The 25532-nt window shown below is 44.9% G+C and overlaps 1 protein-coding gene across 1 annotated transcript in view; it reads right to left on the bottom strand.

The window, feature by feature from the left end:
- Window positions 1-25532, bottom strand: part of Tango6 (transport and golgi organization 6 homolog) — a 171836-nt gene that overhangs the window by 141281 nt on the left and 5023 nt on the right. The window contains exons 2-7 of the mRNA XM_021169882.1: window positions 23475-24115; window positions 20454-20570; window positions 17451-17592; window positions 16294-16430; window positions 14041-14203; window positions 12802-12884 (exon numbers count right to left, since the gene is read on the bottom strand). Coding sequence (XP_021025541.1) covers window positions 12802-12884; window positions 14041-14203; window positions 16294-16430; window positions 17451-17592; window positions 20454-20570; window positions 23475-24115 — 1283 coding nt within the window. The remainder of the gene's footprint in view (window positions 1-12801; window positions 12885-14040; window positions 14204-16293; window positions 16431-17450; window positions 17593-20453; window positions 20571-23474; window positions 24116-25532) is intronic.

The raw sequence follows: 25532 nt of genomic DNA, 5'->3' as shown, positions 1-25532 counted from the left end.
GAGTTCCAGGACAGCCAGGGCTACACAGAGAAATCCTGTCTCAAAAAAAAAAAAAAAAAATCTAGAAATCAGATTATTATTTACAAGAGTCAGTTCTCTCCTTCCACCACATGAATTCAGGGCATCAGATATAGCAGCAAGCTAAGAGTCCCTCTCTCAGCCATCTTGCCGGCCCCCAGCAGTACATGTTAAAGTGAGCCAGCTCAGGCCTGGAGAGATGGCTCAGCAATCAGGAGCGCCGGCTGCTCTAGCAAAGCATGGTTCTGTTCCCAGCACCCACATGGTGAGTCGCACCTATGTGTAACTCCAGGTCCGTGAGATCCAAAGACCTCTTCTGGCCTCCACGGGCAATGGCTTCACCTTCCTACATGCTGGCAAAATATTCAAACACATAAAAATTTTTTAAATTTTTTTTAAAAATTAAAGCCCGAGCTCATATTTTCTTGGTTTTATGAACCTATTTTATACTTTACTGTTTTAAATGTTTATTGAAACATCTAAACTTTCAACTTGATTAAAGTGTAACAAATTTCTGTTTTCTGTTCTATCAGTCCTGGTACTCAAAAATAAAACCCTATTTGGCTGAAAATGTTCCTGCTTCCTGGGAGTGTTTACAGAAGTAAAGATCATTAATGAAATGCGAAGGGATGTTAACGCTGAAGCAGGCAAGGGAGCAGTCTCTGAAGGCCAGTTTCAACTCTGCTTCAGGAAATGCTTTCCGAGGGTGAAGGAACGGGGCTGTGGCTTTCTAGTCAGAGGGTTGCAGGGTATAACATACAGACCAGAAGGGAGCTGTGGAAACTGTTATGGCTCAAAGCAGGCTACACTGACAATAGAGTTGTGCAGGTGACCCTGAAGGCAGTCTGGGATTCCTTTGTCCCTTTCAGGAGATTTCCACATGTCTGAGAATGCACCTCAGCTTTCAAAGGTGTCTATGTTAAGTTCTACAGGCCTTCACGTCTTTATGTAGGTTCAGAGAGCTGTGGTACAACAGGGGATAGACCCACATTTCTGGGCATTGTTCAGTAGGTACACACTGAACACTACTGCCACTCTCTGCTTCACTGGGAGGTCCCTGAGGACAGACTGGCCCTCGGCCATGTCTGTATCAACCTGGCAAAGCACCCACACGCAGTAGGTCCTGGCACACATTCCTGAGAAGGACTAGAGAAAAGACATAGTGGTCAAAAGAGTCTGGCTTTTATTTTCACAACAATCTACTTATGTGGAGAAGTTAAAATAGCCTGTATCTTTTTTTGTTTTGATGGGTAGGGGCTCATGTAGTCCAGACTAACCTCTAGCTCATTATGAACTTTTTTTTTTTTTTTTGAGACAGGGTCTTATTATATTAGCCCTGGCTGTCCTGGAACTCACTGTGTAGACCAGGCTGGCCTCAAACTCAGAGATCCATTTGCCTCTGCCTCTCGAGTGCTAGGATTAAAGGCGTTTACAACTATGCCAGGCTATTTTTGTTTTGTTATCCATGTGTTCACTCACTTACTATGAACTTTCTAATCCTCCTGAGTCACCCTCTCCAGTCCTGGGACTGGGGATGGGCCATCACATGCATACGTGCTACGTTGGAGATGAAATTCATAGCTTCACACCTCCTAGGCAAGCATCCCAGCAACTTGGCCACACTCCCCAGCCCTCTCTTTATCAGACTTGTAGCTAGACTACTCGCTGAGTACTAACTTAACAGGATTATAGGACCTCAGCTACAGAAGAAAAATCTGAACATAAGGCTAAATTTTATATTGATCAATTTATATTTCTGGCTGCTAGAGGATCTCCAGTAGGATTTGCAAAAAACTTAAATTACAAAGAAAAAAGCTGGTAAAAGAATCATGTGTTTCTGTTTCAGAGAAGACAAAACAGAAAGGCATCGTCCCGAGCTCCATCCCTCATTTCAGAGACTGTCACTACAGTCTTCTCCTCATAATTGTGTCTGAGTGGCGCTGCAGGTACCCATGGGAGCCAGAGCGGCTGAATCCCCCTGGAGCTGGGGTTACAGGCAGTGATGAGCCACCCGACATGGGTGCTGGGAATCTGACCCTGGCCTTCTGCCATTGCAGTACAGATTCTGAACTGCTAAGCCATTCTCCAGTCTTACAACTAGTCTAGAGTACAGCCCCAGAGACCACTATAGCTACTGAGAACTAACTAGGGAATCAGGGGATAGGAAACTTGGGTGTGAATTTTGATTCTGCCACCTATGAGGTTGCTCAAAATCATACATATGATTATATATGTATGTTATGTGTATGAATAAACATGGATAAGACTTTTTTATTTTTGAGACAGGCTTTCATTATGTAAAGCAGACTGTCCTTGAACTCACAGAGATGGGCCTGCTTCTGACTATGCAGTGCTGGGATTAGAGGCCTGTGCCGTGATGTCTGAACCTTTGGAAGGTTGTTTGCTTGTTTGTTTGGGATTTACCTAGGGATTTTTTATGTGTATGCAAATGTGTCTGTGCGCCGTATGTGCGTGGAAGCTAGAAAAGGGGATGAAATCCCCTGCAGCTGGAATCCCATGAAGTCTTGAGCCACCAGCTATGGGTACAGGGACCCTAACTTCAGTTCTTTGGAAGAGCAGTATTACTCTTAACCACTAAGCCATCTCTCTAGCTGCATACTTTGGTATTTTTGAAACAGGTTCTTACCATGTAGCCTCCACTGAGCTAATACTCACTAGGTAGTCAAGGATGACCTTAAATTCACAGTAACCCTCCTGCCTCTGCTTCCTAAATACTGGGAGTCTAGCCCATACTATCATGAAAATGATATTAGTTTTGATGTAGTGCTGGGGACCAACTCAGAGTTTCTTGTGTGCTAGGCAAATAATCTACCATTGAATTATACTCCCAGTTCTCAAGACATTTAAACCTTTGGGTTGTTTTGTTTTTTGTTTTGTTTTTTTTAATTTTTGATTTTCACTTTACGTGTATGTTTGCCTGGATGCACATATGTATGCTCACCACAAATGTGCCCGTGCCTGAGGAAGTCAGAGGTGGGTCTTGATCCCTGAAACTGAAATTACAAGCAATTGTGGGAATTGAACCCAGGTTCTCTGGAAGAGCAGCCAGTGCTCTTAGCTGCTGAGCCCTCTCTCCAGCCCCCATCTCAGCTTATCATATAGCTGCTATTAAAAGGGTCGATTATGACAGTTAATGTTTTAAATCAAATGCACAGCAGTATACAATGCAAATTTAGTTTTATGCTATTAAAATTACTTTTGATACTATAGTAAATGAAACTGTCATTCTTAATGTATGAATTTATTTTAATACAATCATGATGGGGCTACTCACATCAGATGGAATCAAGATGGCTGAATAAAACAATGACATCTAGAACAGGCTGGACCTTGATTTTACCTGTTAAAGACTAAGCTAGTCAAATGCTGCCCTGGACTGCAGAACAGGGATCCTTTTGATAGTGGTATTCCAGAACTTCTAATGCACTTGCTGAGTTTAATTAAGACATGTGAGAAGAAAAAGAACAAGACTGTTACCTAATATAGCAAGTACTTTGCACTGTGCAAGCTCTCAGAACATATTGCCTAAAACAGTCTTTTTTAAAAAGAGTGTCTTTGAGCCAAAAAGGAACTGACAGTTTTTGAGCACTTATGTGCCGCAGTATGCTATGAGCCCACCAAAAGTTACCTTATTTCACCGGGCATAGTGGCATATGCTTATAAAACCAGCACTAGGGAAGTGGAGGAAAAGGGATCAGAAGTTTAAGGCCAGCCTTGGCTACATAGCAAGTTTCTGGCAAGCCTAGGCTACATGGGAACAACTCTCAAACAAAAAAGTTACCTTTTGCATCCCTACAACTCAAATGTTACCTAAAGTCACACACTGAGTCCTCCAGGAGACTAGGCCAGAACCCACATATGTTGGGAGGGCCCAGCATTTGCACTATCACAGAGTCAGAGCTGATAACCCAACATCTGTAATTCCATAGCACAGGGTACTGCTGCTGGTCCTCTGCTCTAAATGTATGCGCATAGCTCAACCACATGACATTTCTAAAAAGGTCTGCTTTTAGGAAGAGGCTCCCTAGAAAGCCGTAAAACTTCTTAAATTTGTCACACTTACACACACACACACACACACACACATACACATACTCGGGGTCTTCGGGGTCTGGGTGGCAGTGGGGTGAGGTGGGGAGGGAGAGGTTACTCTCTACCAGAGTTGTGAGCTCTGGAAAAAAAGTTCGAGTTTCTGGATTTTCTTTCTTTACTATTTTTAGATATATCTATTTTATGTATATGAGCACTTTTCCTGCATGCATGTCTGTGTACCAGGTGCATGCCTAGTACCCGCAGAGGTCAAACGCAGACGTCAGATCCATGGAAACTAGAGCTGTGGGGTACTTGATCACACTGAGATTATGGTATTTACTGGAAAAAAAAAACCCAAAACAAAACTATTTCTAGGTTTGGGGGGGTTGTTTTTTGGGGGTTTTCTTTGTTTTTTTTTTGTTTTTTTTTTTAAGCACACACCTTTAATCCCAAAGTTACTTTGTAGAAGGAAGCACCCATGTTAGAAAGTGATGTCTAATTGGGTGGCAGACAAAAAAAATGAATCAGAGAAAGATTTGACAGAATAGGATACACCCAAGTCTCATGAGAAGAGAGAGAAGAAAGGAAGCTACTTAAGGGGCAGTGGAGAGAGAGAGAGAGAGAGAGAGAGAGAGAGAGAGAGAGAGAGAAGGCAGCTTTACCAGGACAGCTGTACACAGGCAGGTAGAGAGAGAACTAGCTAGACACAGGTGAAGACAGAACGAGCCAGAGAACAAGAAGAAACCAGAAGATTAGAATAGATTGCCAAAGTCAGTATGAGGCCAAGCAGAGCAATTCAGGAGAGGCACAGAATGAGAGAGGGGGTTGGGGAGGGAGGGAGGGATCAATTCAGGAGAGGCACAGAATGAGAGAGGGGGGTGGGGAGGGAGGGACTAGATTGAATCAATCAGTCTTGAGAGGAGTTTGAGCCAGAACAGCTGAGCTGAACCAGGCAGAGTTGATAAAGAACTAAAAAGGGTGAGTTTATTCAGCAGTAAACCTCAGAGGTTGGAAACACTGCACAGAGGCTAGAAGCTTCCAGGACAAGGCCTAGGTTAGCAGATGGGGGCAGCAAGCCTCAGAGACAACAATTACTACAGGAAAATAAAAGTCACTTTTAACCGGGCAGTGGTGGCGCACACCTTTGATCCCAGCACTTGGGAGGCAGAGGCAAGGGGATTTCTGAGTTCTAGGCCAGCCTGATCTACAGAGCGAATTCCAGGACAACCAGGATTTCTACACAGAGAAATCCTGTCTCTAAAAAAAAGTACCATAGATTAAACCATAGATTAACGTAGTTAATTGATATGTCAATGTAAGTTCATCAACTACCATGTACTACCATGTACTACCATGGAGGGAGCATGGCTAGTGCAGAGGCTGAGGGCTGGGGTATAAGGGAACTCTGTAAAACTAAAACTTCTCTAAACATACAGCCCACTGAAGTGGGAGAATGGTGAGTTAGAGGCCGGCTTGGACTACATACAAGGCCCTGTCTCAAAACACCAAAGAGGGCAGGAGGAAGAGGAAGGTGAGGAGGGAATGAAAACTGAGGGAGGGAGAGATGGGGAGTGAGGAGGGAAGGAAAAGAAGAGAAGAAGGAAAGAAATCAGCTTTCCATACTCATGGACATCTGTAGTTTCAATGACAGACAAAAACACTGTGGCAGGTACATATGTACTGAATACAGACATTTCCCCTGTCATTAGCCCTTAAAAAATAGAATCGGGCCAAGTGGTAGGGGCACACACCTTTAATCCTTGTACTCAGGAGGCAGACAGGTGGATCTGGGGCTACAGGGCTAGTTCCAGGACAGTCAGAGATACACAAAGAAACCCTGCCCCCCCAACAAATAAACAAAAACAAACAACAACTACAACAAAAAAAATCTGGGAAGTGAAAGCAGGAAGATCAAGACTTCAATGCAAGCCTCAGCCACATTGTGAGCTTGAAGCCAGCCTGGGCCTTAAAGACCCTATGCAAAAAACAAAAACCAAACAAACAGGGGCTGAGGATGTTGTTCAGTTGAAGACTAGCTTGCCAAGGAAGCATGAATCCTTGGGTTCAGACCTAGTGTGGCATAAAACAGGCACTGTGGTGGACACCTGCAATCCCAGCACTCGAAAGGCAGAGGCTGGAGAATCAAAAATTCAAGGTAAGCTATATACATACATATACATACACACACACACACACACACACACACACACACACACACACATATTGAGTTGAGTTGAAGGCCAGCCTGGGCAACCCAAGAGTGTCTCAAACAAAGGAACAACAATTTATACTGAAAGATATGTCCAGGTTATCTGCAAATTCTGACCCTTGACATGAGCGACTTAAGCATCCTTAAATTTTTAAGACTTTAGAAATTCTTAAGCCAATCCCCTAACGAGTCTAAGAAACAACTATAGAGTCTATATTTTTTAAAAATAGTTATTCTAAATTTTTTCTAAAGGTTCTTCTCATCAAAGTTTCTATAATTCCAACTTTCTCTGTAAGATTAATTAAAAATCCAGAAAGAGTCAAACTCGCAATCTGACAAAGCAACCGTAATTAGAAACCCACTGCACTGGATGGGAAATGACCTGGATAATTAAAGTCGAGATTCACCAAATCTGGAAACAGAGATAAAATGGAAATGAGAAAGTACAAAATAAAGGAATTAACTATCTTCTAGCCTTTCCCACACTGCACTTCTGCTCTTCAGAAGCCCTGGGCAAATGCTGTGACTAATACTTCAGGACAACCCCTTCCCCCATCTGAGAACTGGCCTGCCTGCTACAGAGCAGGACGCGACCATATAGGAAAACACAATGAGTTTCCGGGGCCAACAAGACACCTGGGCCTGTTCTCGCCTCGACAAAGAAAACATGAAATCAGTTGTGCCAGGAGGACAAAAGAATGCAAGTACATTGGGGTCCATTAGGGCGGGGCCCAGTCCCAGACCTTCTTTAGGGAGTGACTCAACTCAGTTACTGGAGTTGCCCCTTAGTCCTTCCTGGATGTGGATCATTTACAGGATGAAGTGTGCGCCTACACGGCCACTGAGAGCGCTCCATCTGACCCTCCAGAGCTATCTATCATAATCAAGCGCTTTTTCTCTCTCTGCTATGGAGCAGGATGCACATGTCAAAAGATCTTCCTTCCCCTCACTCCCACCGCACAATTCTGATGTGCCACAGGAGAATGAAAGCAAAATTAAAAAGGCAGCGAGTTGAGTGCTTAGTCTTTTATAAGCAGAGTTTATGCTTTTCAAAGGATGCATTTCTAGCATGCAGTCTCTGGCCTTTTCTGGGTGTGCATGCCAGAGCCCTATAGAGGGCCCTCAAAATATTCACCAGGTGTGGTGGCACAGCACCAATAAGACTGAAGCGGGAGGATGAAGGGCACAAGGTTACCTGGGCAATCTTTTAAGAAATACAGGTAAACTTAGTACTGGGCGCTCAGACACAGCTTATGGCTAGTATGCCTGAGAGCCTGAGTTACAACCTCAGCACTACCAAAACCAAGTGAATTTTATGACGTGAATAATATCTCAAAATGCATAGAAATTAGTGGATATGCAAGGAAGCTAGAAGATAGAACCCATAATCAGAAACAACAACAAAACCACTCAAAGCTAGGCGGCGGTGGTGGCTCACACCTTTAATCCCAGCACATGGGAAGCACAGAGAGGCAGGTAGATCACATCTCCGAGTTTGAGGCCAGCCTGGTCTACAGAGTGAGTTCCAGGACAGCCAGGGCTACACTGTTGCCTCATCTCAGGGGAAATATCAATAGCATTGATCCCCCCCAAAAGGAGGTTGATTCCCTCATAAGTAGACTGACCTGCTCTCACCCCACCAGAAGAAGGCTGGAGAGCAGGCCCAGTGGTTACAGCACTGACTGTTCCTCAGGGGGACCTGAGTTCAATTCCCACAAGCATTCACAATTGCAGACTCAGGGGATGCAATGCCCTCTACTCACTCTGAGGGTGCTGTGTGCATGAGGTACACAGATAGATGCAAAACGCCCAAACACAGAAAGAAAATTTAAAGAAATTAGAAGATAGACATTAAAGTCACTGTAAAAACGTATTACAAAATAGGAAAGGAAAGGATGAATAAGAGCATGGGAAGATAATAATTCAAGGCTAGCCTGGACTACGAGTGGGGAGATCCTGCCTCAGGGGGAGAAAGACCTGCTAAGACCACATTCTGTGTGGCCTCCTGTAGGAGAGTCTACAGACACAGGAAGTGGAATAGCGGCTGCTTAGGGCTGGAGTGAAGAATGCTGGGTAAGGATGGGAGGCTTCCCTTCGGGAGAAGATTTCCTGCGATTATACTATGATCACGGTTGCACAACCCTGAACTGCCCACTTTCAATGAGTGTACTGTGTGTTGTGTGGCTTTTATCTCAGTAAATCCATTCACAGAAGGAAGAGAGAGAAAACAGCTGGAAACGTTCCCAGACGCCTCTTGGAAACTAAACAGCCTCTTGTTACCCATCGAGTGGCTGGATCAACTCACGCTTTCCAGATGTCTTCCTCATTTCCTGCGTGTAAACGGTACACTATAATTTAGCATTAGCAGAATGTTAATAAAGATTACACTGCCTTTGTTGCTAAATTCCACACAGTGTTTACCATTTTCCTCCAACATACACAGTTCCTCTGTTTTCTAACTGCAGCTGGGCTGCCAAGTCCTCACAGAGAGCGATAACTGTCTGCAGTGTCCCCGTGCCTTCACGACAGTGCAGGCCACACTCAGCACTTACTCTCCTCATAGAGAGGGTCTTTAATGCTGCTGTTGTTTGTTTCTCTTTCTGGTGGGGAAGCGAGGTTTGATGCAGAGTCTCACTGTGTGCCACTGGCTGGGAGGGAACTGTCACTCACTCTGTAGACCAGGCTGGCTTTGAACTCACAGAGATTGGCCTGCCTCTGCTTCTAAAAGTACTGGGATTAAAGACATGAGCCACCATGCACAGCTGATTTTTCGAAAGTTTTTTGGTAGGGATATGGGACCAGGGGAGGGGGGCACAAGGAAGGTTGACATAGGGTTCCTTTGTGTAGCCCTGGCTATCCTGAAATTCGCTCCCCAGACCAGGCTGGCTTCAAACTCGCAGAGATCCACCTGCCCCTGCTTCCCAAGTTTGGGGATTAAAGACGTAAGGTACCACTACCTGGCTGACTTTCAAAATTTTAAGCGTGCAGCTTATCTCTACAGTTATTAGTGTCATATGTAAAATTATAAACACGACCAACGTACTCACCCACTTACATGAAAGACAATGATTTCAGATTCACTCTCTGGGGGCTACACGTGGTGGCACATGCCTTTAATCCCAGCACTCAGGGGCCAGAGACAGGCAGATCGCTGTGAGTTCAGGACCAGCCTGGTCTACATTGTGAATTCCAGCACAGCAAGGGCTACACAATCAGACCCTGTCTCAAAAAATAAAAATTAGGGGCTGATGAGATGGCTCAGTGGTTAAGAGCACTGACTGCTCTTCCAGAGGTCCTGAGTTCAAATCCCAGCAAACACATGGTGGCTCACAACCATCTGTAACAAGATCTGACGCCCTCTTCTTGAGTGTCTGAAGACAGCTACAGTGTACTTACACATAACAAAATAAATCTTAAAAACAAAACAAAACAAAAAAATAAATTAAAAATTAAAACATCAAAATAAACATTCCCTCTGCCCTCACAGCCTGCTAGGAGAAGGGTAAAGCAGTCTGACAGTTCCCTCAGAGTAACCAGAGACCCAGCAGTCCCTCCTGTCCCTAGGACTTATCCAGGAGAACAGAAACCATGATACTATAATGAAATGCACATGACTGGGTAAGGTTTACAGAGTTTCTTGTTTTCTACAAGACAAGGGTTCACTGTGTACCCTGGCTGACCTGGAACAAACTCTGTAGACCAGGCTAGCCTCAAACTCACAGAGGTCCACCTGCCTCTGACCCTAGATGCTAAGATTAAAGGAATGCACTGCCAGCACCTAGCTATTGTTTATTTTTTGAGACAGGGTCTCAATATGCAGCCTTGCTGTCCTTGGACTCGTTACGTACACCAGTCTACTCTCAAACTCAGAATCTGCCTCCCAAATGCTGGGGTCATAGGCATGAACTGTAACATTCAGCCCAGGAGTTTGGAGGTGGTTGTTTAGATTTTTTTTTAACTTTTAAAAAGATTATTTTACATATATGCATGTTTTGCTTGCATTTTGTTAACTGTGCACCATGTACACGCCAGGTGCCTGAGGTAACCCAGAGAAGGCACTGGCTTTCCTGGCATTAGAGCCGTCTGACTCCCTGATGCCGCCACCCTTTCATACAGTTCCTATGTTGTGTGACTCCCAAGCATAAAATTATTTTTGTTGCTACTTCATAACTATAATTTTTCCACTGTTATGAAACATAATGTAAGTGCCTGTATTTTCCAAGGGTCTCAGGTAGTTCAACCCCAAAGGGACTGTGACTGTAGGTTGAGATCCCACTGAAATAGAGTTACAGATGGTCATGAACCACCTTGTGGATGCTGGAAATCGAAGCCAGGTCCCTTGGAAGAGCAGGCAGTGCTCTTAACAGCTGAGCCCTCTCTCTGGTCTTGTTTTGTTCTGAGCAATCACTTTTGGAAACTGAAGGTCCCAACAGCATTGTGCTGGACCCAAGGAGAAGTGGGCAGAGCTCCATTCATCACATGGGGTAAGGCACATAGTGGAACAACAGAGGGCATGTGACCGGGAGATCACCAGGGAGGGCACAGCCTATTCTTTCCTAACAACCCTCTCTAAGAGCTAGCCAGGGTTCCACAGAACTCCATCAATGCCTTCTGAGAGCAGTGTCTCAGTTTACCCATCTGCCTTTCATTACGTTCAAGCTTTCTCTCTCTCTCTCTCTCTCTCTCTCTCTCTCTCTCTCTCTCTCTCTCTCTCTCTCGTGTGTGCGTGTGTGTGTGTGTATATGTGCGAGTGTGTGTGTGTGTATATATGTGTGTGTGTGTGTGTGTGTTCCCTCCCTCTCTATCTCTTAAAATAGGGTCCCATGTACCCGGGCTGGCCTCTAACTCACTACATAGCTGAGGATGACTTTGAACTTCTAATCCTCCTGCGTCAGCTTCCCAGATGCTAGGGTATAAACATGTGCCACCACTCAAACTTAGGCACAATCTCTTTTTTTAGGTTTTTCGAGACAGGGTTTCTCTGTGCAGCCCTGGCTGTCCTGAAGCTCACTCTGTAGACCAGGCTGGCCTCGAACTCTGAGATCTACCTGCCTCTGCCTCCCAAGTGCTAGGATTAAAGGTGTGTGCCACCACTGCCTGGCTCTAGGCACAATCTCTTAAGGATTCCATAACACCTCCCAAATATTGCCACACTAAAGAGAAAGCTTCCACCACAGGAAACCCTGGGGGATCCTCTCAAACCACAGCCTAACCACAGCACGTACGGAAATGTGTACATGAACTGTCCAAAGCAGCACTAGTCATAAAAGCTGAGGAGTGGATAAGCAAAAATGTGGCCTACTCATACAATCGAGAATTATTCGGTAATCAGAACGATCCATGCTATGATATGATATAGAATGACATTAAAACATACCAAATGAAAAGAGCCAGTCACAAAGTTCAGACTGTACACCTGATTTACAGGCAATGTCTAGAACAGGTGAATCTAGAGGCAGAATACAGGCAAACAGTTCCCTCTCCAGGCCCAGAGGATTGGGAAATAGTGATGCAGGGGTTCAGGAGTGAGAGCTAAGCAGTTCTGGGAGTTTCTCTGAGGCAATGAAACGCTCTAATATTAATGATGATGATGATGCAGGTACAAATCTATGAGTTTAAAGCCATTGACTGCTACTTATATTTCTGAATGTACAAACTGTATGCATATGTCAGTAAAGCTGTTAAAAGAAAAAATTTACTATACATCCAAATGTTTACCAACTAACAAGCAAAAATGTGGTATATCATACAAGAGAATTTAACAGTAAAAAGGTACAAAACTGAGCAGTGTATGGCGGTCACCACAGTCTCAGCTTCCAGTGACTACAGCTTCCTTCTTCCTTTCCCGTTTACAGAAATAAGTAGCTAAATGTTGCCATTCAGAAACTAACCAAACCTCTGTCCACTGATGAAGCATAACAGGTTATCTTTTTTAAATAAATAAATAGAGACATAGCAGTAGGGAAGGGAAAGGAGATGGTGACAGCCAGTATCTCACTGTGAAGCCCTAGAAGCTAGAACTCACTATAGCAAACAGGCTGGCTTTGGCTTTACAGTGATCCTCCTACCCCTACCTCCTGAGCATAGGGATTACAGGCGTATACCTCCAGGGCCAGCTAGTCAGACCCACTGTCTTCTTTCCTTCTTTAATTATGTGTATTTGTGTGCACACCTGTATATGTGGGTATGTGCAGGTACAGGTGCCTGAGCAGCCCAGAGGCATGAGATCCCCCGGGACTAGAGGGAGGCAGTTGAGAGGCACCTGATGTGGGTGCTGGGAATGGACTCAGGTCCTCTGTAAAGGCATTATGCGGTATGTGCTCTCACCCGCTGAGCCATCTAGCCCCTGTTCATTCAAATCCTGGAAGTACTGGTTACGAGGCAAAGCTACAGATACAGTTCAGTGGTACAGTGCTTGCCAGCAGAAAGCCTGTGTTCAAAGTCCAGAGCCTCCAAAAACAAAAGGCCAGGCCATCAAGTACGAACATTAACTAGCAACATCAGCGACTTGAATTACTAACCTTAAACACATCTTCAACACATCGACTAAGTTCCTCTTCAGTCACCAAAATAGTTCCTGGCACCATGGCACTCTCTGGAATCTCTTTGAAAATAAATAAAATTAACTCCACTCATGACTTTTCTGAATAGAAGACACTAATAAAGCAAAGTTTTATTAGTAAGATAGTCCAGGTAGAACCAGAAGATGAGCGTTACCACTGTATGACATGCCATTTACATGTGATATTCACGGAACCTCTGACGCGACTGATATTACTCTTGTTCAGGAAAAATGAGTTCTAAGACAGAGCGCTTTTGTCTTTTTAACAGAATACTAAAATAGCCAGCTTATGGAGGCATATGCCTATTATCTTAGCACTGCAAAGCCGAGGAGGAAGACAGTACGTCTGGGGCTGAGACAACACAGTTCAGCGCAAAGCCATTCTGTGCTCTGTTGCTCTATAGCATGACCTTGTCACCAAAATCCAAAATCAGGGCTAGAGACAAGGCTCAGTGGAAAAGAACACTTGCTGCTCTCGAAGAGAACCAAGGTTGTTCCAACAATCACTTCGTGGCCACCAACCATTCCTAATGCCAATTCCTGGGATCTGATGCCCTCTTCTGGCCTTCTCAGGCACTGCATGCATGTGGTGCACCGACATACATGCAAGCAAAATGCTATGGACTTTCTCTAATTCTTAAAACTACATTGACTCGTTTGTATGTGCACCCCGTGCACCTGCTCACCTGCCTGCCACGAGCCACGTGAGGAGGTCAGAGGACAACCTGCAGAAGTTCCTTCCTGCCTTCTACCAGCTGGGTCCTGGGGACTGAACTCAAGTCCTTAGGCTTGGCACAAGCACCTTCCTTTCCCACTGAGCTATCTGGCTGGTTCTTTTTGAAATTTGGACGGTTGTTTTAAAAGTTTTTTTAAAAGACAGAAACTGACATCTTTCTTTGAGGATTTATGCTGAAGAATTTAGGAGTGATGTGTCATCACGTCTACAATCAACTCTCAGCGTTCCAGAAAAAACTACATTCATGTGTGCAGAGAGAAGCAAATGGGACCAAAATGGGAACAGTTGGTAACCGGGGAAGTGTGTCCGAGAGATTCAGTGCTCTCTTCTTGGAACTTGGGGGAAGTAGTTTTCCAAGTAAAAAGCTACGAGGGAGAGGGAAAAGTGAGGATAGAAAGACCCTAGACTTAAAACCCTTTAAGTCTGAACTGTAAAGAGGCACACTGCAGCTTGCTCCCTTACCTGCTGTACTCAAACAGCGCTGCAGAGGTGCTAACATGGGCTGAAGCAAATACTTTGCTGCCAGTTCTGGGCGTTCCCTGGACAGAGTTACGAAGGTGGTAGTGGCCACTCTCTGAAACTGCCGTGCTGTCAATTTATCTTGAAGGTGGAATAAGTCCAGAATCTACAAGAAAAAGTAATAGTAAATAAGAGGGAAAACTATAGTTTTTAATTTTTTAAAATGTGTATGAGAACCAAGCAGGGTTACGCACTCCTTCAATCCCAGCACTCAGGAGCAGAGGCAGGAGGATCTCTGCAAGTTTGAAGCCAGCCTGGTCTACAGAGTGATTGCCAGGACAGCCAGAGCTGCACAGAGAAACCCTGTCTCAAAAAAGCAAAATAACAACAACAACAACAACAGAAATAAACGATAAAATGTGTATGGATATTTCCCATGCATGTGTGTTATGGGTGTTTCCCATGCATGTGTGCCTGGGCACCATATGCATGCCTTGCCACAGACGCGAGTAAGGAGTGATGGATGCTCTGAGACTGGACTTCCTGAGAGCGAGTCCTTATGTGGGTGCAGGAAATTAAACCTGGGTCTTAGAGAAGAGCAACCAGTGTTCTTAACTGCTACGTCTTCTCGCCAGCCTCCCAAAGCATTTATTTAAGCCAAAATTATAAAGTCACTGAGAGACTACTGAATACTGAGTTGACAGAACTGTTTTAATTTAACAACCAAACATCAAAGCATACAAGCTATTGGTGGTGGTTAACAGTGGCAATTTGCAGTTTTGTTTTTTGCTTTGGGGGACGTAGGCAGCTGGTAGTTTGAGACAGGGTCTTACTATATAACTCTGGCTGGCCTGAAACTTGTTATGATTACCAGGATCAGAGATACACATGTATGTATACCACTTAAACTCAAAGACCCATCTGTCTCTTCCTCCCAAGTCCTTGGATTATAAGTGTGTGCCAGCATCCCTAGCCAAGATTTATTTTTAGTGTGTGTGTGTGTGTGTGTGTGTGTGTGCGTGCCCTTGGGGGCTAACAGAGAATGTCAGATTCTCTGGAACGAGAGTTACAGGGCTATGTGAGTTGCCTAAGATGGGTGCTGGTAACCAAACTTGAGTCCTCTAAAAGAGTAGCAATCACTCTTACGCCTTAAGTCAACCCTCCAGTATAGTTTTTTTTTTTTTCTTTTTAAATTGTTACCAAGTTAATTTAACTCACTTAACACTTAGCTCATTTTAATTTAAAAATTAAAAACATGGAAAAAAGAGACAACCAGATGAAATTTTGATGAGGCTTTTCCCCCAACGGTGCAGTCCAAACTCAAGAGATCTACCTGCCTTAACATCCTCAACTCTGGGAGTTTGAGTATGAGTCACTGATGAGCCATTCTCAAACCTAACAATCAGGCTGTATTCGTCCACAGGTTTTTATTTACTTATTAAGAAGGACGTGGGGCTGGAGAGCTGGCTCAGCAGTCAAGAGCATTGACTGCTCTTGCAGAGGACCAGAGCACCCACACCAGGTAGCTCCCAACTGCCTTGTTCTAGTTTGGTTTCTGTTACAGTGGTAAGCCACTCTGACCCAGAGCACCTTGTGGAAGGAAAGGGTTTATTATAGTTTCCAGGTTATACAGTCCTTCCTCATGGGAAGCCAAGGCAGGAACTGAAACAGAAATCAGGGAGGAAGGAGGAATGCTACTGACTGGCTTGTCAGCTTGCCTTCTTATACAGACCACGGGTGGCACTGCCCACAGCGAGCTGTAGAGTAGCAATCACTTCCACAATAATCATTAGTAAGAAAATGCCCCACAGATGCACACAAGCCAGGCCGAGAGAGACAGTTCCTCAGCTGAGGCTTCTTCTTCTCAGGTGACTCTAGTTTGTGTCTAGTTGACAACTGACCAGCAAATACCCTTAGCTCCAGGACACAGGATGGTGTGCGCGTATGCATGCACGTGCATGCAGGAGGAAGTAGGGGGACTGGTGTTCAGCCCCACCAGGCACAGCGGCTTCCACCAGTAACCCCAGCACTAGGGACGCTACAGCAGGAGCATCACTCCCAACCTGGGCTGTAGTGCATCAAGTTCTGAGCCAGTCTTAGCCTACGGCTGCCCTGTCTCAAACAATAGAAAAGAGCCACCCACTAAATAGTGAAATGAGAAACTCCATTGCTTGTGCTTCAGTCTCGGAGCGTTCGCTGCCCTGTGTGTGAAGGAGCAGACACACTTGATGGATCAGCAGTAACAAGATGACTTACCTGCGGGCAGATGTCCTTGTAGTAGCTCTCTGGGGAAAGGGACTGCTGGGGACAAGAGGCCAGGATCTTTGCGATCAAGTCACACTTCCTCCAGTCCGCAGCTGTGGCCTCAGCATCGCTCCCACCAGCCGCCCCCGCTGTCATATGGAAAGAGACATCAAAGGCTCACAACAGTCCTCACAAAAGTGCTAAGTGATGGAGCTGCCTTAAAATTTGGGATAAGAAATGTTTCTTTTTCTCTGCTGGAAACACTATTTTTTATATTTTATTTATTCTATTTTAATTTCATAAATATATAAAATGTTGTTTTATCAAAGTCCTCCCCATACCCTCTCTTAATCTCTTCTACCTCCCACCAAAAAAATTTCCCCCGAAAAAAATAAAACTCTGAGCTGGGTGTGGTGGTGCATGCCTACAATCCCAGTGCTTGGGAAGCTGTCTCTAAAAGGGGAAAGAAAGCCAGATGTGGTAAGACATGTCACAAAACTAAGACCAGCCTGGTCTCCATAAAGAGCTCCATTTAGGGTTACATAGAGAAAAGAAGGATTCATTGCTAGTAGCCCTAAGAAGCATTTTTCTTTAAAGTTTAGGCAGAAGGAAATATGAACTAAAGTTCATTTCTCAAAGATTTATTTATTTTCTATCATTTGTATAATTGTTTAGCTTGCATGATGTACATGCACCGATAAGGCTAGAAGATCCTCTGGAACTGGAGTTAACAGATGGTTTGAACCACCCACCATGAGCGTGTTGGGAACTGAACCCAGGTTCTGGACAAGAACAGCCAGTGCTTTTAACCACTAAGCCATCTCTTCTGGTCCTTTTACTTGTTTCATGTTGTTCTGTTTTGCGACTGTTTCTCATTAGTAGAATGTAGCCCAGTTTAACCTCTAACTCTCGAGAGCCCTGAGTTGAGAGGTCAGAGCATGTGCCAACACATCTGACCTGGAAACATAGTATCTTTAGAGCAGCCGCCATCTGCATGCCTTTGAGAATGCTCTACTGGGGTTGAGCTCAGGGCCTCAGAGATGCCAGGTAAGAGGACTAGGCTGAGCTCTACCGCCAGCTTTCAGTGAAATTTCAAGGCAAAGGGCAGCAATTTACCTCTGACTCTAACTCAAAGGGAAACCGAGTAACAGAAACACGTTACTTCTTACCACCTGCTCCTTCCAGAATGCCCCGCACTACTGCCTGAACGCCATTGGGTCTCATCAACCTTTCAGAGAGGAGCTGTCCACATAGACGGCGGAGCCATGCTGGGGCCCGACACCTTAGCTGTGTCTTCACATCTGTACAGGGCTGATAATCAAGGGGGAAAGGATAAACTGAGCATCAATGCAACATACAGTTTGAAGACACTGTTTTTCATTTTTGTGCTGGGGAGGTAGCTCAGAGATACATGATGTATTTAATATGTGCAAAGACCATGTTTGATCACACACACACAAACACACACACACCCCACACAGAGGGGGGGGGCGGGTACATGTACAATGTTTCCCCTACTCTCTCCTTTAAGTGCTAGTAAGTGAACCCAGGGCCTTGTGAGTTCTAGGCAAGCCCCCTACCACTGAGCCACAGTCCTACTCACAAAAGATCCACCTGCCTCTGCCTCCTAAGTGGTGGGATTAAAGGCGTGCACCACCACACCCAGTCTCTCCAATAATTATTTTTGAGAGAAAAACTAAGCTGGCCTAATGATACAGGCCTATAATCCTAGCTATTTTAAAAGTTAAAACAGATGGATTCCCAAATTCAAAGCTTGTCTAGGCTACAGGCCTAACTCAAGACCAGCCTGGTAAGTTATCAAAACTCTCTTAAGGAAAAAGTAAGCCATCTTAATGCCAACAATATATATATTAGAATGTTTTCTAAACAAAGATGCTGAGAACTATAGTAACAGCTCTGGTTTAAATTTCTTGAGCTCAAATGATTCCAATCAAAGCATAAGGTATCCAAATACTTCTGCCAGAAAATACATTGTTCAATAGCCAAATTTTGTAATTAAGAAACAAAAACTCAAGACCAAAAGGATGGCTAGAAGGTAAAAGCACCCGCCACCAAGCCTAATGCCCTGAGTTGGAGCCCCAGCACCCACATGGTAGACAGGGAGTCCCAACTCCTGCTAGCTGCTGCAGGACCTCCCTCCACAAGCACCCCATGGCCTGCATGATATGGCATACACACCCTACCTCCAACAAAACAAATAAATGTAATTTAAAAATTAATACAGAGGCTAACAATGTAACTCAGTGGTAGACTAGGATTTGGGGGGGGTTCTTTCTTTCTTTCTTTGTTTTGGGTTTGTTTGTTTCTTTTTTTGTTTGTTTGCTTGTTTGTTTTGAGACAGTGTTTCTCTCTATGTAACCCTGTCTATCCTGGAACTCTCTTTGTAGACCAGGCTGGCCTGAAACTCAGAGGCTGCCTCTGCCTCTTGAATGCTAGGATTGAAAGTGTTCCCTACCTCTGCCACCACCTCCACCACAGACTGTTTACCTAGCATGTACAAGAACCTGGGTTCAATCTCTTGGGTTCATCACAAATAAAAAGATCCAAAGCCAGGCATAATGGCTCCTAGCACTTAGGCAGCTGAAGCAAGAGGAGAGCCACTAATTTAAGGACAGCCCCTGCTACATAGTGAGTAGCCAGCCTGAACTATAGAGTGAGACTTTGTCTCAAAACAAGTATATGAACTGAAGAGGTAGTTAGACGGCATAAGCGCATTAGCTGCTCTTAGCAGAGGTCCTGAGTTCAATTCCAAACATATGCAAGGTGGCTCAAAACATCTACAATTCCAGTTTCAGGATACCCAAGCCCCTTTTCTGACCTCTGCAGACACTAAGAAAGACATGGTGCACATGCAGGCAAAACATTCACACCCATCAAATAAAATCTTTTTAAAAATTATAGAAATGCAAATATATGGATGCTTATGTCGTTTTATGGGGACATACATAATATACACACCTAGAATTCCAGCACTCAGGAGCTAGAAGGCAGCAGGACCACAGATGCAAAACTAGCCTGGGCTACTTAAGACTGTCTCAAAAACAAAACAAAAATACACATGACTGTGTGTGTCTGTGTGTGTTTATGCGTGTATGTGTCTGTGTGTATGTGTGTGTGTGTATGTGTGTCTCTGTATGTGTATGTGTGTGTGGGTGTCTGTGTGTGTGTGTGTGCATGTATGTATGTATATATTCACATTAAATTGCCATAAGACTTTAAAAAATGATTGTAGTCTTGAGAAAGTATGCATCATCCCATTAACAAAAAGTCTTAAATTACCCTGAAGTTTAATGTCACTTTGTTTTATAAATACCACTTGATGGTCTAATAAACTAAGAGTAGGGTATAGTAGCTTATACCTGCAATCTCCACACTTAGGAGACAGAAGCAATCGAAATTCAAAACTAGCCTGTAGGGGTCTGGAGAGATGGCTCAGCACTTCAGAGAACTATCCACTCTTCCAAAGGACCCAGGTTCAATTCCTAGCACCAACATGGAGGTTTACAACCACCCTTCACCAGTTTAAGTCCACGAGATCCAACCCACACCTCTGGACTCTCTCTTTTTTTTTTTTCTTTGCGAGACAGGGTTTCTCTGTGTAGCCCTAGCTGTCCTGGAACTCACTTTGTAGACCAGGCTGGCCTCGAACTCACAAATCCGCCTGCCTCTGCCTCCCGAGTGCTAGGATTAAAGGCGTGCGCCGCCACGCCCGGCTGGACTCTTTGACACTAGACACAGTGGTACAGACACAAACATGGCAAAAAGATAAACACCAATGAAACAAAGTGTACATACAGGCTATGTGCGGTGGTACATGCCTTTAATCCTAGCACTTGGGAAGAAAAGACAGGCACATCTTTGTGAGAGTTCCAGGCCAATCAGGGCTACATAGTGAAACCTTATCTACAAAATACTACTGCTGCTGCTGCTGCTGCTGCTACTACTACTACTACTATTATCACTACTAGAAAAAGGAGGAGGAGGAAGAGGAGGGAGATGAAGAAGAGGACGAGGAAGGAGAAGAGGAAGAGCAGCAGCAGCAGCAAGGTTCAACTAGATGATTTTATGGGAAACTAAAGCCAGCTAAGTCTCCGGACAAAGGAGATAGCACCACACAGCAACTCACCCACCAGGTCCCGAGGCCTGAGTACCTGGGGTGGTCCTCCCTGGAGGGTAAGTAATTCCCGGACAGCCAATGGTTGATAGACTTGATCCAAGATGTCTCGCAAGGCCCGCCTCGATAGGGTTCTTTCCTCTTCTGTTAAAACCTAAAAGAAATGCGCATTTGACTTCCATGGAATACAGACCAAACAGAGAATGCAAGGCAATGTTTTAGCACAGCTTGAGGGTGGAGAGGAGGAAGGCTTCCTCTTATTTCCTTCTCATGGCCCTCCCTCCATCCCTCGCTCCTCCATTCTGGGCAGGAGCTGTGATTTCCTTGCTGATGATGGTGGGATACACCCGCTCACTGTCCAGTGAGTGAGTGCCGCTCGCTCGGATGCTCCTCTTCTCTCCGTGGGAGTGACACAGGGCAGAGGTGGATCCCCTGCTGTGGGGGAGACAGCGGGCACCACAGTTTTCCAGGGATGAGCAGTAAGTATCTCTGACTAGAGTGCACTGGGAGAGCTCCATCTTTATTTAAGAGATCTCTTCTCCACCTTTGTCCTTTGTTTTTAAATTAATTTATTTATGTATTATGTACAGTGTCCTGCCTCCATATATGCCTGCACACCATAAGAGGGCACCAGATCTCATTACAGATGGTTGTGAGCCACCATGTGGTTACTGGGAATTGAACTCAGAACCTCTGGAAGAGCAGCCAGTGCTCTTAACCACTGAGCCATCTCTGCAGCCCCCTCCACCTTTGTCTTTATGAGCAACAGTGGTGATGTTTTTACTTCACTGTGGAACTGTACATTTATGTGGGCTCTGGGGATTAAACTCAGGTCACCAGGGGTGCATGGTAAACATCTTTACCCACTGAGCCATTACCCACCTACCCTGTCACCCCCATATTTTGACTTTTCATCTCTTGCTCTGATGATGTTTTTTTTTTTATTTTTTGTTGTTTGTTTGTTTGTTTGTTTGTTTTTTCATGAATTCAGAACTTGACTCTCAAAGAGGGATGCAAGTTACTTTGGGTATTCTTTTTCTTTTTTCTTTCTTTTTTTTTTTTTTTGGTTTTTCGAGACAGGGTTTCTCTGTGCAGCCCTGGCTGTCCTGGAACTCACTNTGTAGACCAGGCTGGCCTCGAACTCAGAAATCCGCCTGCCTCTGCCTCCCAAGTGTTAGGACTAAAGGTATGCACAATCACACCTGGCTTTCGTTGGTTTTTTTTTTTTTTTTTTTTTTTTTTTTTTTTTTTTTTGGTTTTTCGAGACAGGGTTTCTCTGTGCAGCCCTGGCTGTCCTGGAACTCACTNTGTAGACCAGGCTGGCCTCGAACTCAGAAATCCGCCTGCCTCTGCCTCCCGAGTGCTGGGATTAAAGGCGTGCGCCACCACGCCCGGCGCCATTTCTATTTTAATAGCAGCTTCTCTGGCTACCTTTTGAGCCTGGCCCACAATGGGGTCCCATTTATAAATCTTAACTCCTCAATTATTGTGTGAGCTTGAGTTATATGAAGAGAAAGAATATGTCTATTCTGGTTTGCTTTCTATTACTAGGACAAAACACTGACCAAAAACAAGCTGAGGAGAAAGGGGTTTATCTGGCTTACACTTCCAGGTCACCGTCCATTATTGAGGGAGGTCAGGGCAGGAGCTCAAGCAAGAACTAAAGCAGAAACCATAGAGGACTGTATTTCCTAGCTATCTCTGCTCCGCTAGCTTTTGGGACCACCTGCCCAGGGATGGTACAACCCACAGCGGGTGGGGCAGGCCCTCCCACATCAACTATAAATGACGATAATCCCTCCCCCACAGATGTCACCAGGGGCCAAGCTTACCTGGGCAACCCTTGAGTTGAGACATCTTTAAATGACAGTGGGCTGCTTCAAGTTGTCAGCTGTAGCTAACTAGGACAATGTCTCACGCTCCTGTACCCTCCACACAAATTCTGTGCTCCAGATACCAACTGCTACTCAACTGCGCACTGACTGAGTGACAGCAAGGAATAGGCTCGTTCCTCCAGTACCCCTCATCCAAGTACTAACCAGGCGCAACCCTGCTTAGCCTCCAACTAGCACATAAGATCCAGTGCATTCAGGTGGTATGAGCATAGACACCCCTCCCCAACATCCAATACAATAAGCCAGGGACTGAGTGTCTCACCCTTTACCTCACTGGCAGCCTGAGAAAGAAGGCACGACTCTAACGGTTTTCTGAATTAGCACTGGGGGAACTGGTTTAGGAACTTAAAACACTTCATCATTATCCTGTCGACCATCTTCTAAGGCTTATATTATTATATTCACTTTATAAAGGACTGGAGAGACAACAATAAAGAGCTCTTGCTGCTCTTCTCTAGAGAGCCTAAATGTGGTTTCCAGCACCCATACCCAGTGACCTATAATTCCAGTTCCTACAGGATCCAAGGCCATCTGCACACATAGGCATATACACTCACAGAGTCACATCATACACATAAATAAAAAAATAAGTTACATAAAAACGGAAACAAGTCGGGTGGTGCACACCTTTGATCCCAGCACTTAGGAGGCAGAGACAGGCGGATCTCTATGAGTTCAAGACCAGCCTAGTCTATAGATTGAGTTCCAGGATAACCACAGCTACACAGAGAAACCCTGTCTCGATAAAACAAAACAAAAACAAATGAGGGGGCAGGGAGAATAGATGTTCCAAGAAATAGCCTAAGCCTCCATACCCCTTCTCCCAAAAGATTACAGGTTACAACTCTGGGTGTGCTTGGCATTAAACAGAAATTATATTATTTTTCAATCAGCTCATTTCTTTTTTTTAAAGAGTTATTTATTTATTTTATGTATATGAGTACACTGTAGCTGTACAGATGGTCTCGAGCCACCATGTGGTTGCTGGGATTTGAACTCAGGACCTTCAGAAGAGCAGTCAGTACTCTTAACTGCTGAGCCATCTCACCAGCCCTCAATCAGCTCACTGTTAAAGAACTAAGGGATGCCTTTCGGAACCTAACACAAAAATACACTCCAGCATTCATATTCCCTCCACCCACCCACGCCATATATTTATTTACCTCTTCCACAGGTCCTGGTGGTTTTCTTTTGGTTGGGCAGAATCCCAGCTGGCACAGACCTGCTGCAATATCCCCAAAATGGCGGCAAAAAATCAAGCTCCCTAGAGATGCATGCTGCGCCAGGTCGAGAAGGACCCTGCAGCAGATGTACAGTCTCCGGGTGGCATGGGGGGCAGCCTCCGGACATACAACATCCTGAACAACAGCTCCAAACTCAGTCCTGTCTCTCAGAGGGACTCCCACGCCAGGAATGAGGTAGGGGCAGACACCCAAGGTGACTACAAACTGTAGAACAGACTGGAAGGTCTTCTGTTGGGAGACACTGAGTGTATCCGGACTGAGGGCAGGGGCAGCTTCTGGAGTCCTGGGGTTAGGTTTGCCAGGATTGAAATCAGCTACGAGGCGGGTCATGATTTCCTTCAGACACAGCAGCAGCAACAAGGTTTGAGAGGTGAAACTCCAAGTGATATCCTCCGAGCTCTGCGGCCATTCAGCCTTATCAGCAATTTCATCTCTTAGGGCTTTGAGTTTCTTCCACTGAGCATCCTTCAGAAACTTGGCCTCCAAAGCAGACAGGTTAGATTTTAGAGTCTGCAGCAGGACATCGTGCTCTGTGTTCTGTAGTGAACTTGAGCCTGATCCTTTTGAAGGGGGGGGGGAAACAAGCAAAGAAAACAAATGATACTTTCTTCTGTGTGGAACATACTGCCCACTCCAGCCAGTGAAGAAGGGAAAAACTGGAGGTGCCGACTATAAGACTGTTAGGCAGATCAAATATTCTTTTTGTGGGGGAGTCATTCGTGAAGTGCTGAGGATCGAATCCAGGGCCTTGCACATGCTATGTAACTGTTCTGCCACCGAACATTGATTCTAACCCCAAACCTTAAGAAAAACATCTATAGTTGGCAAGGTGGGTCAGTGGGAGAGAACAAAATGAGCTCCTTCCACAGAACCCACGTGGTGGAGAACGACTCCTGCAAATTGTCTTCTGACCTCACAAGCATATGGTGGTGGCATGTATGTGCCCATGCCAACGTGACCATACACCCGCACACAGTAGTAATGAAATAAAAAATTTCAATCTAATTTACCCAAACTGTACACAGGAAGACTGACCTAATGTAAGCCACAGACTTGGGTTAATGACCTTGTGTGAACATTCTTCACCACATTAAAACATATTACTAATAACAGACCTGGGATTCAGGTGGATAATGAAGCAGGCATATAGAAATTTTCTCAGTTTCCTCTTTCTCTCTAAACCACATGATGTAATCAAGTGTATCAGAGCATTTGGGAAGCAGAGGCAGGGAGATAATGAGTGTCAGGCCACCCTGGGGTAGTTTAAAAACAGCAACAAAACACACACACACACAGAATCAGGTAACCCTAGCATCTAGAGAGCACCGTGTGTGTGTGTGTGTGTGTGTGTGTGTGTGTGTGTGTATGTGTGTGTGTGAAGGCTGGAATTCAAAATATCAGTTGTCTTTCTCAGTCTCTCTAACTCCCCAATCTGGCTTCACTGGCTAGTCAGGAAGCCTTGGGATCCCTGTGTCTCTGTCTCCCTGATTTCACATGAGTGCCGGGATCCGAACTCAGATCCTCACACTTGCATAGCAAACGCAATACCAAGTGAGCCATCGCCCTGCACAGCTTTTCTTTCTTCACTTAATTACATCTGAAATTATCCTGTAGTAAATCATATTGCTTCCGTACATAAAAAGCTATTTAAAGGTTATAAAACTAGGGCTGACCAGACCAAGTATCCTGGCCCACTAGCATTAAAACATGGTTCCTTCAACAAATGCACACCTAAACAAGAAATGTGAGCTTGTAACTGATGCTAACCATTCAGATCAGCATCCAATCTCTACACGACTCCCATTCCCGCGGCCAAACAGGCAGTGATTAAAGCAAGAGCTTAGTGCAGTGCTGGAGACCTGTGATACAGCAGTCTTCACTGCCCTCTACTGGCCATATGACGAAATAAAATACCTCAAAATGTTCGCTTCTTTTTTTTCTTCCCTTTTTTTGGGGGGGGGGGGGGGGGTTGGTTTA

This window comes from Mus caroli, chromosome 8, assembly GCF_900094665.2.
Source record: "Mus caroli chromosome 8, CAROLI_EIJ_v1.1, whole genome shotgun sequence".
Taxonomy (NCBI): Eukaryota; Metazoa; Chordata; class Mammalia; order Rodentia; family Muridae; genus Mus; species Mus caroli.
Note: the sequence above shows the minus strand (reverse complement) of the source record. Positions and strands in the feature narration are given on the sequence as shown.